At 41.0% G+C, this 17,482-nt stretch overlaps 3 protein-coding genes across 6 annotated transcripts in view; 2 read left to right on the top strand and 1 right to left on the bottom strand.

Annotated features, from left to right (window-relative positions):
- The window catches only part of crlf1a (cytokine receptor-like factor 1a), an 18,790-nt gene extending 9,169 nt beyond the window's left edge, over nt 1-9,621 (top strand). The window contains exons 5-10 of one of the 4 annotated variants that reach the window (XR_003461622.1): nt 5,142-5,299; nt 6,420-6,494; nt 6,580-6,673; nt 8,291-8,479; nt 8,634-8,703; nt 8,883-9,621. Coding sequence is in view for 3 of the 4 variants with exons in the window: in XM_019277435.2 (XP_019132980.1) it covers nt 5,142-5,299; nt 6,420-6,494; nt 6,580-6,673; nt 8,291-8,475; nt 8,634-8,657 (536 nt within the window). In the remaining variant the exon portion in view is untranslated. Of the gene's footprint in view, nt 1-5,141; nt 5,300-6,419; nt 6,495-6,579; nt 6,674-8,290; nt 8,480-8,633 lie in introns of all 4 variants that reach the window. The other 3 variants (XM_019277435.2, XM_019277436.2, XM_010740474.3) reach the window with 3 other exon arrangements.
- A 2,671-nt stretch (nt 9,622-12,292) lies between these two features.
- odf3l2a (outer dense fiber of sperm tails 3-like 2a) lies at nt 12,293-14,282 on the top strand. The gene is made up of 5 exons (XM_010740476.3): nt 12,293-12,342; nt 12,677-12,787; nt 12,932-13,054; nt 13,603-13,744; nt 13,904-14,282. Exons 1-5 carry the CDS (start codon nt 12,294-12,296, stop codon nt 14,247-14,249), a joined length of 771 nt encoding a protein of 256 aa, XP_010738778.1. The 5' UTR covers nt 12,293; the 3' UTR covers nt 14,250-14,282.
- An 83-nt stretch (nt 14,283-14,365) lies between these two features.
- Nucleotides 14,366-17,359, bottom strand: ebi3 (Epstein-Barr virus induced 3). Its single transcript, XM_010740475.3, has 6 exons — nt 17,035-17,359; nt 16,516-16,636; nt 16,298-16,379; nt 15,691-15,811; nt 15,395-15,558; nt 14,366-14,788 (listed from the first exon to the last, which is right to left on the bottom strand). Exons 1-6 carry the CDS (start codon nt 17,135-17,137, stop codon nt 14,633-14,635), a joined length of 747 nt encoding a protein of 248 aa, XP_010738777.3. The 5' UTR covers nt 17,138-17,359; the 3' UTR covers nt 14,366-14,632.
- Between the last annotated feature and the right edge of the window lie 123 nt (nt 17,360-17,482).

The raw sequence follows: 17,482 nt of genomic DNA, 5'->3' as shown, positions 1-17,482 counted from the left end.
ATTGTTTTAAATAGTAAGAAAAAATTTAAATTTAAGTTTCTCCACGCACACTCTAAATACAAGGTACACATGTGTGTGTGTGTGTGTGTGTTCTGTAACATCACTGTCATGTGTAGCTAACGATACCGGCATACATTTTTCGCTTGTTTCACAGGTGAAAAAAAAGTTCTTAAGTCATAAATTCAGGAAAGAAAACACATTTCCTCCCGTCCCTCTCAGCGCATCTGTAAAACAAACAACATAAAATCTGAACTAATGAACATTTTAAACATATTTTAAACAAAAGCCTAAAGGCTACGTATCCTCTATATGAAACGAGCCAATTTAAATTAAATTCACCTTCTAATGTTTTATGTTAGCTTATGTACTCCAGGCTGACACGATGACAGCCGCCTAAAACAATCATTCAGCCATCTCGGCTCTTTGAACGCAGTTCATTTGTTTATCGTTGGAATATTAATTTTCGTTCTGTGAGAGGAGCGGCGACACTTTTTTATCTTTGGAGGGAAGCGATTAGCTTAGCTTAGCATTGAGACTGTGATCGGGGGTTAACAAACAAACAAACTGATGAAAACAAAAAAAAGATGCCTTCTAGCATTTTAAAACAATTTAATTGACAGGTTGTATCTTGTTTGTTTCAAGCCATATAAAAACTTCGGTGTAACAGCAATAATTTGTGGTTTTCAAAGGGGGTTATGTGCCAGACATTTTCTTGGCCGGCAGCAGTGACTTCAAGTTTTCACTGAGCCAGGCTAACCGTTTCAGTCTTTATTCAGTCTTTAGTCTTAAGTTGTACAGATTCAACACAGAGCTGATGCAGTATGATACTTTGAGATGGAATAAAACCATTTCATAACCTTAAATGGGGAACTGCAAGTTAAGCCGCTCCATTCCTGCACCCCATTTCTGATCTCATGACACCTGAGATTTATTTTCTGACCCACAGTTTGGGAATAATAAATGACCATAAAATCATTTCACTTTATAAATTCATCTTCTTTTATTCCTACAGACAGGATATTGGCTTGACTTCTGTGGCTTCACAAGTTGTTCACACAAGTCCTCATCCAGCTTCACGCTGATAGGAGCTGAGCGCTGTTCCCTTTTAAAGCTTTGTTATGTGGCTCCTCGCCCTGGCTTAGTGCGGTTTAAGCAAACGGAGCATGCAACAAGACCAGATTCTTCTCTTTTCTCATTATCCCCTAAAAAACACACACACACACACACACACACACACACAGAGTCATACACACGTATGCACGCACCTGGGCAGGCGTAGGTGTGTGACGAATGGAAACGCCCTCTCTTTTGATGAGCTCATTTTCTCTTTACTCATGCTCACTGGACACCCACACACACACACACACACACACACACACACACACAGAAAACACTCGCTAACCCCCTTTTTTATGTAGCGTTGGAATGTCCCACACTGATCCTCGAGCATAATCCTGTCTCCGAGCCGGCTGGAGACCCCCGAGGCTTGAGGAGTTTTGGGCTTTGAGGCTTTAAGACTTGGAGCTGAAATAATACAACCTGATTAGCTCGGAGCTCTTCACCTGGTTCACTCCTAACACGCTCCGAACGGTGTTTGGGAAATGTACCGAGAGAAAACAATATAGCGTTTCAGGGGTGAACACGTCACTCTCGAGGAAACAAGCGTCCATCAAACTGTAATCCCTTTTCCGATCCCTAATGTATGCACACACACACACCTGTTTACACACCCTGAGGGCAGGGCAGGGCCTGGTAACCGTATAGAAACAGACAGGCAGGCAGAGCGTAGGTGGTTTCTGGACTTGTGTGTGCCTTTTGTTTCACTCAGGTTGCCCTGGCCATTCTTTTCATCCAAGTTTCCACAACAGTAGCAGGTCATAAAACAGCAACCACACCTGCGTGGAGCTGCTGTGACTCATCCGCAGTCCTAGGTCATGTCTAATCAGTTATGAAGGCGAGGCGGGAAACACCTACAGCTTTCTCTGTCACGGGGGGGAAACCTCTGAACTCGAGACTAGAGGCAACTTGCATTGGTGTCTGACACTGAGATGAGCATGTGTCGAGGAATGACACAACATATGTCAACGGTGATTCATCTGCAGCTTGTCATGTTTCATTGACTTTTATTGGCAAATGAATGTGATGTGCAGGAACATTTGCTTATCAGAGGTCAAATAACTGGAGATTTTTTAATTATATGAACCGTTTAAGCGATTTTCGCTTCCACAGAAGTCACGTGTTACATAAGTTAATTATCTTCCTTCCTTGTGATAAAGAAAGGATTGTCTTGAATAAACAGTAATTTATCTTAAATAATGTACATGGAACTTTACTACGAGGAGCCTTTACTGTCTCATCTTTCATTTCTAGCATCTTTATTGACTGTAAACCAAAATAGTTCATTTTTAAAAAATGCTAAAAATCTTCAAGTATTAGTCTTGTCTTCTCGGCGCTGCTGTTCTCAGGCTCAGCTTAATCAGAGGATAAGGCCGTAGCCTCTTTGGAGCCTGTGAGGCGAAACACGCGGGGGCCAAACTGAGTCTTGAAAACACTCGCTGTTTCTTGGGAAGCTTAACTGCTGGGATTTTAGGAATAACTGGGAAAGTACAGGGAACAAAACATATTATTATTCCTGTTATCATAAGAAAAAAAACTCTGTCTTACCAAGATTATTGGTATAAACTTTGGTTGTTCTCAGCTTCTGTACTATATTATCAAACTTTGAAGTGAATTTTTCCAAGTTAATAATTTAGATAATTAAAAACTACCACATAGCTTCACATTAACATGGGAAAGAAAATAACATCTCCAAGAAAAATGCATCAATTAATTGAAAATTTAAGTAACTAAGATGTTTTACCAAACATAAAACTTTACTTTTATTAGTTTCACTCTCCACTTTCGTGTTAAACTAAATATTTTTCTGAGATGGATGATGCGTTCCACCACTGCTTTACACTTAAATCGCCCATGAGGATTAAAACCGACACGTCCAAAGCAACTTAGTTCGGAGAGAGTCTCCGCTTCCTCCGAACACTGGCGACCAGAAACAACTCCTCTAAAACTCTCGTGTCGACTCCCACTTTTTCCCCTCCGCTGAATCTTTTCCCACGGGTCATCTTGTTTGTTTATCGCCAAGGGGTGACATTATGAAAAGGAACTGAAGTCGATATTGAAAAAGCCCAAAACAAAACGCAAGGAAAGTTAAAATAATGGTCTGTCACCATATGTTTGTTTGTCAAAAAGATAATTGTTGTCAGATGAAAAAGCCCCTTACAGCTCACACAAGTCAACTCTTCAGAAACTAGAAGGCACACAGAGACCACAAACCTCCGCCCAACACTGAACAATCCTTCAATGTGCTCTTACACATAAAGACATCACTCCTACCGCTTTAAATCTGAATTGAATGGATTTCTTGACCCTGCAAACATTAAACTCTAAAATGCAGAAAGAAGCCCCTCGGCTATAAATTTTTGGCTAAAAATGATAATCTGGGCCATCTGGCCACCAGAAGTTTATCATTAAGTTCTTAGGATAGAAATATACTCGTTAATGGATGCAATAAATTAAAGAATAGCCCAGTTTGTGCCTCTCATGAAATCATTGTTTGTACATTTGAGATTCTGCACTGATTATGACATTACAGTCACACATACACACACACATTTTCAATAAATAGAAAACCAGCAGGTTTTTCTTAAATCCTTAAAGCTGCTATGATCTTTATTTTTTATGTATTAACAGTGGATCAAACTACTGTGTTCGCGACTAGATGGTGAACATAAGAGTCAGATATTCACCTTAGGAGTTGGTAAAGACCAAAAACGGAGCTGAAAACAGAGTGAACATCGGATTAACATTTATCAGGTGGACAGAGACATGACAAATGATAGCTCTGTGTGTGCGTACATGTAGATACAGCTGCACACACACACAAAGGGTTTGTAGACATGCAAACATGGAGAGATGGTGGAGCAATGGGCAGCCACTTAGTGGCAGCGGGGTAGCTATCTGCACCTTAGCAGTGCCCAGGAGGGGAACTTGCACCTCTCTAGCTACCAGTCTGCACTTAAACTGTGGTCCATGCTGGACTTGAACCCGCCACCTTCCGGTTCTAGCCATCCCGATGGACAGAGCTACCGCTGTATGCTGTGAAAAAGATTTTAAAAAATATACCAATTCATTGTCAAACCTGTTTGACTATATTCTTTAAAAGATGTCAACAGGGGGTGGTCGGTAGCGTAGTGGGTTAAGCGGCCGCCCCATGTGTGGAGGCTATAGTCCTCGCTGCAGCTGGCCCCGGTTCGAATCCCGCATCAGACGGCTAATTTACTGCGTGTCACTCCCCCTCTCTCTGCCTCCTGTCTATCTTCAGCTGTACTATCAATAAAAGCATAAAAAGGCCGAAAAAATAATCTAAAAAAAAAAAAAACAGGAAGTTACGTTCAGTACGTCCCGTATGCTTCAATGCATCACCAAAAACATGTTTTTCATATTAGATACATTACACTACTTTAATATTGCATCTTTTCTTACATAATTATGCCTTCATGTTGTTCTTGCATATTACAGCAGCAGATGGCTGCTTATGGCAATGAATTAAATCAATGTAAATGTCCCAAAGAAGTCCTCAGAAAACTCAGAGGTGCAACACTTCAGTCAATGAATAGATGGACAGTCATCATTTTTTAATCAAAACTGCCAAACACTTGCTGGTTTCATCTTCTCAAATGTGAGGATTTGATGCTTTTTTTTGTCGTACATGATACAAAACATCTAATGCCATCGTCTTCTACATTATACTGGGCATTTTTTAAATATCTTCCAACATTTTAGAGACTAATTAAAGATACATTATTCAATTAATCAGGAGAATAATCAGCAGATCAATAAATAATGAGAATAATCGTTAATTATGGCACTGATCATGTCCTTATACAGCAGGGGGGATTTTGGGGATGTCAGACTTCATTACAGACCCGTTTGGATGCATTCTGGGCCTGACGTGTTAGTAAATTATTAGAAAATAGTAAAGGGAAGGCGGTGTATGACAAAACACAGCACAGATATAATAGACATTAATCATATTTGTTATTATATCTGATATATTCATATTCCTCCATCTCCTTTTCCTCCAGTGACCACAGACCCTCCGTCAGGTGTTACTGTCAGTCGTGTCGGGCAGTTGGAGGACCAGCTGAGCGTTCGCTGGGAGGCCCCACCCGCTCTCAAAGACTTTCTGTTTCAGGCCAAATACCAGATCCGCTACAGACTGGAGGACAGCCAAGACTGGAAGGTAAGGGACAAGGACGTTATAAAGACATAAATCTGTTCTCTTTGTTTCTTCCACACAAACAGATCTATCACTTTAGCGCTGTCCCAGCTGTTTCTCATCCTAATGCTGTAATCACCTCTAATCTAGTCTGATTGAGGCCTCCTCTGCCAGGAGGAGAAGTCAGGTTGTGATCAGGAGAAATAAAAAAGAAAACACGCCTGTCCAGAGCCACTGTGTATACCTCGGTTCAAACTTTTAATGAATGAAAAACACAGTGTAAAACCTTCAGCCGTGCAGATGGCGCTTCCCAGAACTCACTTGAGTCCTCTGGGTACGAGTGAAGATTCTCCAGTAATTAAGGGGGAATTACACAGATGTAATATAAGCAAGTCTTTGCTCGCAAAGTGGAAAAAGAAAAGAAAGGGGAGTGGAGTGAGGCGGGCGGAGGGACGAGGCCGCTTCGAAGGAGCGGAGAGGAGACTTTAAATCCAAGTGGCTTTAAGGGTTTGGTGGTGAAAACAAAACGCTGTTTCCCTCAGAACTGGCCCTAATCATGAGGTCATGCTGAGGAATGGAGGGATACATCTCAGCTGTTAATGTCTTCAATATGGCTGTAAAGACGCACAGCGATTTGGCTTCCCCACGTCACATCATTAGCCCTCTGATGCCTGTAATTTTCATGTTCTGCTTTCTGTTGTAGACGTTCTTAACAAGTGTTTACAGACTGAATGCCAGAGAGAAAGTGGCAACTATTAGATTATTAACTCCAGTGTGTGGGCGTTTCTTTCTTTCTCTCTCTCTCTCTCTCTCCCTCTTTATTTTTGCTGCCTGTCTGTATATTTGTATTGAGTACCTGCTCACGCTCCCGTGTGTGTTTCTCGGCATATGCAGCTTTGTAATAAGTAATAGAGAGCAGATTTTACCCAGCAGGCACGATTACATGAAAATATTTTCATAAACACGCTGATCAGGAGCCACTAAACAATGTGGTGTGCATGCATGTTTAGGTCTGTACATGGTTTGCGGTTGTGTTTTCTACATCTTGACTCTGCCCTGTGTTTAAGTTTATGCCCATTGGTATTTAATACTGCGGTCAGACCTCCAGTGCTCAGCGTTTCTGTGTTTGTCGGCTTTCCTGTAGGTGATGGATGACGTTGGGAATCAGACATCTTGTAGACTGGCTGGACTGAGACCCGGGACGGTGTACTTTGTTCAGGTATGGTATGGCGTGCTTGTTACACGTGTTGAAGTGCATGTCTACTTCAGATTTTGGTGTTTATAATCTTGTATTTTCCCTCCAGGTCCGCTGCAACCCCGTGGGCATCTACGGCTCTCGCAAAGCCGGGATCTGGAGTGAGTGGAGCCATCCTACCGCTGCGTCCACACCCCACAGTGGTGAGCGCTCACACACTCGCAGGACTACATTTACTCAGAAGGCTTTTTTTTTTTTCCCTCTTGATCTCAGCTTTTTGAGAGCCCTTTGGTCCACTTTAAGAGGTCATTTGTCCCGCTAAAATTTGTTTTATACGATGGTGTACCGCATGTCCCGCTGCTTTCTTTCACTGCTGGAAACTGGCAGCCCTGTAGAAGATGACAGTGCTGTTTTAGCCTTCTTTACCCTTCATCCAGCCTTCTTCTGTGTTTTATTGTAAGCTTTATTAATAGCAGATGCATCAGTTAAATCAAATCAAATTAAATCAAATCAAAACAAATCAAAAATTACAGCCACACCAAATCTAATTATTTCCAAACCAAACATTACAAATCAGACCAGACTTTGATCAAGTAATGTTTTTGTTGCAATACAAAGAGCTTTACAAAGAGATGATAAAACAGATCAATAAAGGAGGCTGAACACAATTACACTCGTCTGCCCTGCGGGATGGTATAAAGCTGCGGCTACCTGCGGTACGATGAGTAAAATGTTATTGTAAGTGATAGAATGATGGCCGCGGCCGTGGAAACCGAACACTGATGGTAAAAAAAACGTAAAATTTTCTCTTTTAAAAGTTTCTCAGAACTTCCCATGAAAGGCAGGAATTTTGGCTGAAGTACCAGACTGATCAGTCTGAACTCTTCATGGCTCTTAGTGTAACCAACCCTGGCACACACACACACACAGAGTACACTATACATATTGAGCGATTTCTCACTTCTTCTTCTTCTTTGCTTTGCGGCTACTAAGTGTATTTAAACCTGTTGAAACTAGCAGCTTGGAAGCAACTTTATCATTAATTTGGAGTTCGGTTTTTGGTCTCTACCAACTCTTGACAAAAACATCTGCTGCACCACGTTCACCAGCGAGTTGCTAACTGTGTTTATCTGCCTGTTGCAGTCAGACAGCTGAATAATGAGCTGAAACTCACTGAAAACCTGCAGATTCATCACTATGAATTTCCCTTTTCAGGAAATATTAATTATAGCTGCTTTAAATACTGTATTTATGTTCATTTCATTAATTTTCTTTCAATTTTATGTTCTGTATGCTTTGTACTTTTGACACCACCCTTTGCAAATCTAAAATAGCATGCATTCTTTATGATTCAACCAGCTTTTCTCAACTTTCTCAGCTACCACTTCCAAATAAACACCTTTCAGTCCTCTCTGAGTTATTAGCAGTACCAACAAAGAGAGTTTTCACCTGTTAACTTCTCAGATGGTTTCATTTAATGACCCAAAGACAAATTATTCAGTATCTGATGGACGCAGGACTTTGTTATGTCTCCTGTCCTACCTCATTAATCATTACGTGACCCCTCAAATTTATGTTGTGACCCTTCAGAGGGGCCCAACCCCTAGGTAGGGAACCATTTAACTAAACTGCCTACATGTATTGAGTTGTTAGGACTAGCTGAAACAGTAAGATGCCAAAACACTTTCCTGCATCAGTCTTAACAATCTAATAATGTCATATTTACTCACTCACTTACGTTTACTCAGATAAAGGATAAAGGACAAAGCCAGTCTAACTCCAGCCTCTTTGTCCCCTCTCTCTCTCTCCCCTTCATGCAGAGCGGTTGATGTCGGGCTCCTGCGACTCAAAGTCGAGCGGGGACTCCAACTCCACCCTGCGCAGGGAGCTGAAGCAGTTTTTCGGCTGGGTGCGGAAACACGCCTACGGCTGCAGCAGCATGTCCATGAAGCTGTACGACCAGTGGAGAGTGCTGATGCAGAAATCCCACAAAGCTCGCAACCAGGTAGGTAAGCATCACTAATGCAGGGACACACACACACACACTTACGTATTCGGATCTAATCACAGACATGCATGCAGACATGTGCTGCACAAACGGATACACGGAAACAGTTTGTTTCATAAAGGCTGATGTGTAACAGATTTTGTCTTTTGACTCAGGTTCTCCAAGGGGATAAATCCTAGCACACGCTGCCTTTTCAAGCAGAAAACAAGTCAAGAAAAGAACTGAGTGAGTGTGTTTTTTGTCTATGTGTGTGTGTGTGCGCGTGTGTGTGAGAGAGAAAGAGAGATTGTAATCTTATATGGGAATTATAAGACATTTTGCTCTGGACATTTTGTGCAAATACCAGCCATGGTCACGAGAGGACATCCAGTGAGAAACTGTGGGATTTTATTCATCTTTTCCAGTCGACACCAGCACTTTTTGTTGTCTGAAAAGGTGCAACCGGGGAGGGACTGAGAAGGTGGACTCGCCACGGATATCCTGGTATCATCATTAGAAAGACACCATGCGGACTACTCTGCTTTCTCAAAGGATGTTGTAGCATGAATAAGTCGGGCATCAGTACAGACGTTTTGACATGTACCTGCTTTAAATGTGCACAGAGGTGATCAAACCACATTCAGAGCATCTAAAAGTATTCTGCCGGATCTCCTGTGGATCCAAAGCACCATCTAGTGGCTGTTCAGCATCCGTGGATACTCCAAATCAAAGCTTTCACTGTGGTCCTGATGTAAAAACGAAAAAAGTATCATTCAGTATTTCTAGTGTCATGATTTGTTATATAAGTGGGTAAACGTGCCAAACTGGTTCACCCAGCATTCATGTGTTTCTGAGCGACAGTATGTGACTGATGACATGATGGTGTTTGTGTATGGAGACGTTTCACTGCCTTTATTTTTGTACTGAATTGTACCAGCATATTTAAAACTGTATAAAGTTATGTTTTATTTCTTAAGTTATGTTTAGTTAGTAAAGAAATATCAATGACTGAAGTTGTTTTTATCAATCCCTAATGTTGTTCTATAAAAATGTCAGAAACAAATGAGTTGTGTGCGCACTACAGCAACAAAGCAGACACGATGATGAACACACCTCCGCTCCTCCTGTTATCTTTCACGTCCACTTGATTTGGATAGTCTCTCAGCTCCGACACACTTACTGCACGCATTCTGAAATATTTCCAAACAGCATTTTAAACGGACAAGAACATGTAATTCTTTCTTCATAGCTCCTCCAAAGTAAGCAACACTGTCAGTTTCTCGCAGAAACCACGAGGGAGCGTCTGGTTAGTAATTTACTACAACAACAAAGTTGTAGTTCACGTACAACAAGAAAAAAAGTTTGTTTTACAGCCAAAAAATACAAGTTTCACATAAGTCAGTGGTGATCTTGTTATTCCCTGACAGCTAATGTAGCCATGGTGTCTCTAAGACTAAATCAGAAAGCACTCCTCGATCCTCTAAATCTGGCATTTTTATGCCTTTATTATCGATGACAGGAAACAAGGTGAAAGAGAAGACATGATATGCGACAAACGTCCCAAACTGGACTTGAACCGAGCACACTGTGGATCACAGAGGCACTTCTACATTTGTAAATTTTGATAATCAGAAATGTTTAGAAGTTTTTAAATGTGTGGTTGGATCCTAATTATAGAAAAACATGGTTCAGTTTTCTAGAATTTTTAGTTTTTCCTTCTCAGCGCACCTTGGTTGTGTTTTGGTAAAGTTGTAGCCAGAAATGCTTCGACATCTAAAATAACCACAATTACAATTTTACTACAGTTCAAGGATAAATTTAGCAAAATATCGAGCATGTCAAGAAAATTGTCAAGTAGGGCAAACCATCAGTATTTTAGCCACCATCGTAGAATGGAAGAGAGCGGGTTATTGAAGTTCTTGAAGCAAAATGAAAGAAAAACATCTGACAAGATGATATCAGTAGAAGCACAAATGTTTGCACATGGAAATATTTTGGTGTTGCGCCAAGAAAAGCTTCTACACCTTACAGTTTAGCATTTAGGAGCGAAAACATAAAAGTGCTGACCCCATGGTGGCGCTCTGAGCGCACAAATCTAATTAGTTCTTCCTTGGTCTGTGGCCTGAATCTGTAAATGAGCTCCTGAAGAAAAATAGACAACCAGGAATGAAAACATAACTTTGGGGAGGGCAATAAAAAGCTAACATCTGACATACTTTCTCTAATGAATCCAGGCTGCATCTCATCTCACTCCCACAACAATGACTTACGTCTTTGAACACATCTCACGCTGCTGGCTGCATTGTCTGTGTTTATCAGGGGGAACTTAAGACAGTGGTTGTGTTTCCTGTCAGTGTAGCGGGTTCCTTTCCTGCTAGTGACCCAGCAGAGTCTTATTACCGAGCCTGTGACCACTCAGACTCACTGGTGCTTAATATTTAACCAGTGTGGGCTTTAACTTGGTCATGGCTCTGCTCTAAAGGCTTTAGTTACCTCTGTGTCAGGGAGAGAATTAGAGAGAGAGCAAATTTCCACCTGAGTCTCTCACGCTGAAGAGCAAACATCGTCCGTATTTGTCAAAAGTCAATTCTCCTCGAGGCTTTTCTTCCACAGTTGACACTTTTCAGATGCTGCCTGGCTGCTAAGATAGCAATCCAAGTATAGCCTGCTATGGAATATGGTGGAGTTTCCTCAACTTCATTTTTGGATGCAAACCTTCTTAGGTCCCCAAAATTCAAAAAGTTTTGTAGTTTGACTTTAGGATGTGAGTATTTTTCTTCAGTTTTCAAGGGCATGGATGCATCTTCTCATGGTGCATCTGTCTTACAAATCCCTTGTTGCGCCATTTGCTCATTAAGAAAGTCTAGCCTTGTGTTTCAACTTCCAGGTTGGGAAATAATGTTTTTTTGCAGCCAGAGATAGATGAACTATTCAGATCCTATACTACAAATAGCTACCAATACAGGTGTAAAAAATACTCCATTACAAGTAGGAGTCAATCAAAATCCTACATAAGTAAAAATAATTTTAGAAAATGTACTTAAAGTATGAAAAAAGGTAAAAGTTTGTGTAGAAAAATGGCCTGTGGGACTGTATATTCCTCTACATTAGGGACATTAGGGGTCAGAATAAGTGAGGGTTATGTACTTTCCTCTTTTGCTGAAGGATGGAGTCTTTTTTTGGGAGAGCAGACGCGACTATTTTAACTTATTTGATCCTACTTTATATAGTATGTGTGGCTGCCTTTGCAAAAGTCACTGCATTAAAAATATGAGCAACGAGACAACGGTCCTATCACTTTATTTTTATTGTTCTGGGATGGGTGGAGGAGGGGTGAGCTTGTCAAATATCCACTTGCAACAGTAGAGTGTAGATAAAGTCCTTTCATTTTTAATAGCACGTGTGCTGTAACAGCATGCAAACTGTAGTCGAGAGGTTCACCACGCATACTGCATTTCATGTAGTAACCAAATCTGTGTTCGCTGCATGATTAGCTGTACAGAAGCATCATCAGTGCTGATTTTGTTCTTCATTTTACTATAAGAAGATCTGACTTGACAGTCACCGGTTGTCCTTTTTTTAGCCCTCACAGACTCAACTTTTTGGCCCCCCGCTCGTGAAAACCTTTTGTCCTGAGGGGACCTTGGGGAAAAGGAGGCTGAAAGCAGGTTGGGGCGTACCCATGGCTTCGGTCAAGATAGGGTTTCTTCACCTCATGGTCATGTATAATTCAACCCAGGAGGACGTGGATCACCTGGAGAGAGCCACACAAACACACACATAAAAAAAGGAAGTGTTTCAAGAGGTCCCAAAGAAGAAGAGGAGGACCGAAGAATATGCAGGAGGTGGTGAAGAAACGGCCGATAATCTCTGCTCGAGAAAGAGGTCAGTTTGAGAGATGTGTGTCTTTGTGTGTGTGTGTGTGTCCACATGGACTATATTATAGCTGAACTGTTTTTGCTATGAAATTATACAGCCATTGCTCCACACTTGTTTGAGATTTCTACTTTGTTTAGAATCCATTCCCAAACAAGCAGAGGGAGAATGTTAAAATGCATAACCATAGAAAATAAGTCAAAGAGCTCCATATGGAAATAATCAGAGACTATACAGCCAGAGCCAGAGAGCGGCGGGTGTGCTATACTGCTGCCTCGGAGCTGAATCTGTTGCATCATTTTCATCACTGTCCTCCTCCTCTTCCTCCTCCTCTCGTTGTCAGGCCCGGGCCCTGGACGCTACGCTCTGCCCCCTACAGTTGGATACATCAACCATGACTTCACCAAGCCCAGCAGCCCCGCTTACACCTTCCACAGCCGCATGAGCACCACCAGTGAGTTGATATGTATGATACCGGTCTGCAGGGTCCCAGTCTGTACTGTACTATAGCCTAAATACCTGTCACTTCATTTTTTTAAAAGGTGTCTCTTTGGATAATGGTTCCTGCATTGTGTGTTGTTGTTGTTTTTTTATGTAGTGGTCTCTGTAGACTCCAGCCCAGGACCAAGGTACCACATTGACTCCAAGGTCACCCGGTTTGGCCGGATGGAGACGCCATCGTACTCCATTTTGGGCAGAGGAAGGCGCATAGGGCATCAAAGTGAGGAAAAATGAAAAGAATTGTTTAGAATTTTATTTATTTAACATTTTCCAGTCTGCTTGACCTTCATCGGGTACGTGGGGAAGCATCAGAACAACTCCATCAATTGGCAGTGGTGAAATATAAAAAAAGTTTTTAATTATGTATAAATTTGAAGGACGAAACTCCTTACTTTGAATTATTATATTCTATTTTTTGATTCACTATATTATTATTAATTAACAAAACATACAAAGAGCTTATGAAATATTATGTTTTGAAAAGAATTAAACTTTTAATGCAAAGACTTTCATGGTAGCTTCAGAAATGTGAAGATTTGCTGCGTTACCTTAAATTATTTTAATAATTTGAATCTATGTTTAATCATTTTGAGGGTTGGACTATTGCTTTGATAAAAAACAAACATTGTAAAGGTGTCTCTGTGAGCTTTGGGTATTTGTGGCAGCATTTCTCTTCAGTTTTCTGTTCAGAATAAATCATTGGTTTGATTTGCTTTCAGTAATAATAATCTGCATTTTAATACTTTAAGTACATGTTCATGTTCACAGGCGTGCTGCACCAGACTCCCGGGCCAGGTGCCTACAGCCCAGAGAAGGCTCCACCTCTCGGGATTCACCAAAGACCACCGTCCTACACCATCGGCTCCCGCACTAGATACCGCTCTGTGGACGCTGTACCAGCACCCAACAGGTGAGGACAGCAGGACAGAGACATGACAGGATAAAGCTGGTGGCATCATTGAGCTATTTATAAAATTAAAGTATATATTTGTGACCTGATGAATTGATTTAGGTCAAATGAAGTCTCTGCAGCCCAGTCTTAATGCATGTTTTGTTCTCTTCACTCCAGCTACAGTCTTCCTAATCTGCTGGGCTCCCAGATTCCTAATAAAACTGCCAGTGCCAGCTACAGCTTCTCAGGCCGGAGGAAGGTCGGAGCTCCCTCAGAAGACCTCTCCATGAGCCCCGGACCGGCAAAATACAACATCATCAACCCGGATGTTTACCGCCAGCGCCAGCCATCCTTCTCCATGCAGAGCCGAACTAAGAGGCCCAATTATTCCTCTGCTATTCCCGGACCCGGCGCGTACAGTCCAGAGAAGTTTCACCTACACCTGCCCAAGCCACCGTCCTGCACTCTGGGTGTCAGACACTCAGAGTTTGTCACCCCACTCGTGGTGGATGTGGTTGACTGATGGATTCAATACAAATGCCTTGTTTCTATTCGATTTTTTCACACAAATGTGGAGCTGCCACACAATGATAGGAAATAGTCAAATGTGTCTTAAAAAGGGTCAAAACGGGTCATAACTGATGCAAAAATGTGTCTTTAATAACATCATGACTTATTATCATAGTGTTTTATCGTTCATGTATTATCACAAACCCACAGTATTACAAAAAAACACAGTCATTCCTTTATAAATAAAATAAAATATTATAAATATTAATAATTACTGTTTGCATTGCCTGTGCAGCTTAAAAAAACAAAGAGGTCAGCGATTCTTCAGTTTTACTTCACCGCTAGCTCAAAAGGAGCCGGGTTAAATGAAAAAGGAAGTGAGACTGAAGTGAGTCTCTACAGTTTCACTCTTGGTATGGTGACTTTTACAGGTAAGCTCCAGTCGCTGCACTTGCCCAGACCCAGCAGCTCCATAGCACACACCTGGAACAGGTAAGGCCTTCCCGGCGTCAGCCCCTTCAGCTCAATCTTGGTGCTCTCGAATGGACCCAGCTGGAAGAGAAAATGTATAATATATCATATGATGTATGTTTAAATCATCCATCAACATCTAGAGCTTCAAAATACAACACAGTGACTCTATTCTACTAAACTGATTTTGAGGTTTTTGCGTCCATGCTGAGAGTTTCATGATTAATGCTGATTAAAGCTACAGAAAAGAGCTTGGCTCAGCAGAAAGACTTAAAACGGGGGGAAACAGGTTGCCTGGCTCTGTTTAAAGGTTAAATAAAAATCCAAATAATACCTCTTTAACTCAGTAATTAGCACCAAAGTAAATATGTTGAAGGAATCCTTTAAAACTTGAGCATAGTGTATTATTTAATCAACATTCAATACTCATATTAAAGTACCTGTATAACCAAATAAAAAAGTTACTTATTATTTAAATATTTAAATATTTTAAATAAAAATACAGTAAAATATTCCAACATTTAGCTGAAAAAAGAAAGATTTCCACAAGACGGTGGGACTTTCTTGAAGTTTCCTAAAAAGTTAAGGTGATTTTTTAAATTTTTTAAATTTCCACGTGTGTAAAAGTTCACTCTGCTGTTGTTTCTAAACTTTCACCATGTGTGTTTTCTTGAGAATTATTCTTACATTGATAGACCTTGGGGTGCCCCTGCTTTCCCACTGGTAAAGTATCTGGTATTTTAGGGGGAAGATGTTCAGGTTAGCCCAAGTAGGGGGAGGAGACCACTCCACCAACAAGTTTCTGATATTAAGAGGGGAAACCCGGACGTCTACGGGAGGATCTGGTTTCACTATAGACAGACAAAGAAAGGAAAAAGTAAGAACTACATTATCATAACAATTTAAATTGTCTCTCGGTGCTGAATTTCAATCACGCCACATGTTTATCACCGGATTTGCTGATTTATAATTTCAGTTCTCACCTATGTCCTCCAACATGAAACTTGATAGATGGGAGCTGCTTTCACCAGAAGCAGTCACGGCTGTGACATTGAGGATGTAGTCGGTGAGGAGTTTCAGGTTGGGCAGGGTGCAGTGCAAGAGCTGGAAACCAACATACAAGATGATATGTGACGCTAGGTAAATAATGCCTGTAAATATCTTTTGCAAAATATTTCATGCTTGAATTAAAATAAATCTTGAAATCTTTAAAAATTAGAGCATAATAGTCAATAATAAAATATAGACGCGTGCAGGAAATGATGCTGAGGAGAATTCCCGCTCTAATCAATGCATTACCCAGCACAATTACTACTATTTCTTCTTCTTCTTCTTCTTTTCGTCATACTCACAAGACAGAGCTGAAACTGGTCTGCGGTCTATTACGACAAGAAATCTGAATGGGGGGGGTTTCCTCAAAACTTAGCCAATCCACTGTGACCAGTTTGGAAATGGTGTTGACAGTTTTTGGACCAACAATACAGCGTCTCATTTCATTTTGACTAACTCAGATTTCAACGTTTTTTGGAAAACCCCTCACAGTACAGTACACTATGGAACATCTGCTGTAAAGGTAAATAAAGCCTGTACCCGTTCAGATGAGGAGGATGATGCTGCTGAACCAGGTTGGATGAACTGGCACTGTGTGGTGACCGTCGGCCTGTTTCTCTCGCTGACAAACACATTTACACAAATATAAAATGAGCTTTAATGACAGCCGGAGTGTGTTTGACTAAAAAGGTGTCAGCGGTTTGGCGGTTCAAGCACTCAAGAAGAGGACAGATGTTTTTTTTCTTTTTCAGATTTACCTGCAGGTGGCAATGTAGTGTATGAGCGATGTGGAGTGAGAAGGTTCAGGCCAGGAGCATTGAGCAGTCAAGTTGGGATAGCCTGCACACCAGCAATGCACCTTGGGAGTGGCGGGAGAAACTGAGGGAGGAAATTACACTTAATGTGAAACCTGAGCAGCAAAACTACAGAAAATATTTGGTTTTTGCTTCAATGTGAAGGATATTTTAATGTTTCTTTTTTGTTTAGTTACATTTATTCTTCATTGCTTGTCATTTATTCATAAAAATGAATTAATATATTTTTAAAAAAGGAAAAAGAAAGCCACTTAGGGCAGGTAGAAAACATCGGAGTAGAAAGATTCTCATCACACAACTGTTACTTTTTAATAAAATCATTATTATTTGTTAAAAGAGCACTTTTCAAACAGCATATAAAAAGTATTCTGCAGATGCAGGAAGATAATATATATTTTTTTAAATATAAAATATATAAAACTGTGTTTTCTTCATCATATTTTCACACAGCTTCATACTCACACCCTGATGTTGCCTTTGCCCTCAGCAGGTCCACCGCTTGGCCTCCAAGGACACACATGAGGAGAGTCACAGCGACACACACACTGCCAACCGTCACAGCCATGAGCGCTTCAGGCGGGAGAAGTGTAGTTTCTATGAATAGCTTTGTTAATTATTGTAGCCGGCCCTCGCCTGTGGAAGATGTTGAGCTGTCCTTTCTTTTGTTCTTTGCTCTTGCTTCTTTCAGTCACAGTCTTCTCAATCCTGCATGTCAGAGTTCAGGGGTGACAAACTGTATGTGTGACCGTTTGCTGACGACTTGTCGCTCTGTATGTATGAGCAGCAGCTGATCAGTGTTTTTAAAGCGGCTGTGGTCATAATGAAAGAGGAAACTGTGGTGTATCGCCTCCTTTAGAAAAAACCGTTACATCTCTTTTAGCGTATCGAGTTTCCTTACGTCATAAAAAAA

The sequence above is a fragment of the Larimichthys crocea genome, chromosome XXIV (assembly GCF_000972845.2).
Source record: "Larimichthys crocea isolate SSNF chromosome XXIV, L_crocea_2.0, whole genome shotgun sequence".
In the NCBI taxonomy this organism is placed as follows: Eukaryota; Metazoa; Chordata; class Actinopteri; family Sciaenidae; genus Larimichthys; species Larimichthys crocea.
Note: the sequence above shows the minus strand (reverse complement) of the source record. Positions and strands in the feature narration are given on the sequence as shown.

Excerpts from the sequence above, each read along its gene's own strand:
- ebi3 (XM_010740475.3), bottom strand. The coding sequence starts at position 17,137 with ATGGCTGTGACGGTTGGCAGTGTGTGTGTCGCTGTGACTCTCCTCATG. Across the intron at positions 15,812-16,297 it reads CATCCTCCTCATCTGAACGG|CTCTTGCACTGCACCCTGCC; the intron begins GTACAGGCTTTA and ends GTTGGTTTCCAG. Across the intron at positions 14,789-15,394 it reads GCACCCCAAGGTCTATCAAT|CTGGGTCCATTCGAGAGCAC; the intron begins GTAAGAATAATT and ends TTTCTCTTCCAG.
- odf3l2a (XM_010740476.3), top strand. The coding sequence starts at position 12,294 with ATGCAGGAGGTGGTGAAGAAACGGCCGATAATCTCTGCTCGAGAAAGA. Across the intron at positions 12,343-12,676 it reads AATCTCTGCTCGAGAAAGAG|GCCCGGGCCCTGGACGCTAC; the intron begins GTCAGTTTGAGA and ends TCTCGTTGTCAG. Across the intron at positions 13,055-13,602 it reads AAGGCGCATAGGGCATCAAA|GCGTGCTGCACCAGACTCCC; the intron begins GTGAGGAAAAAT and ends TCATGTTCACAG.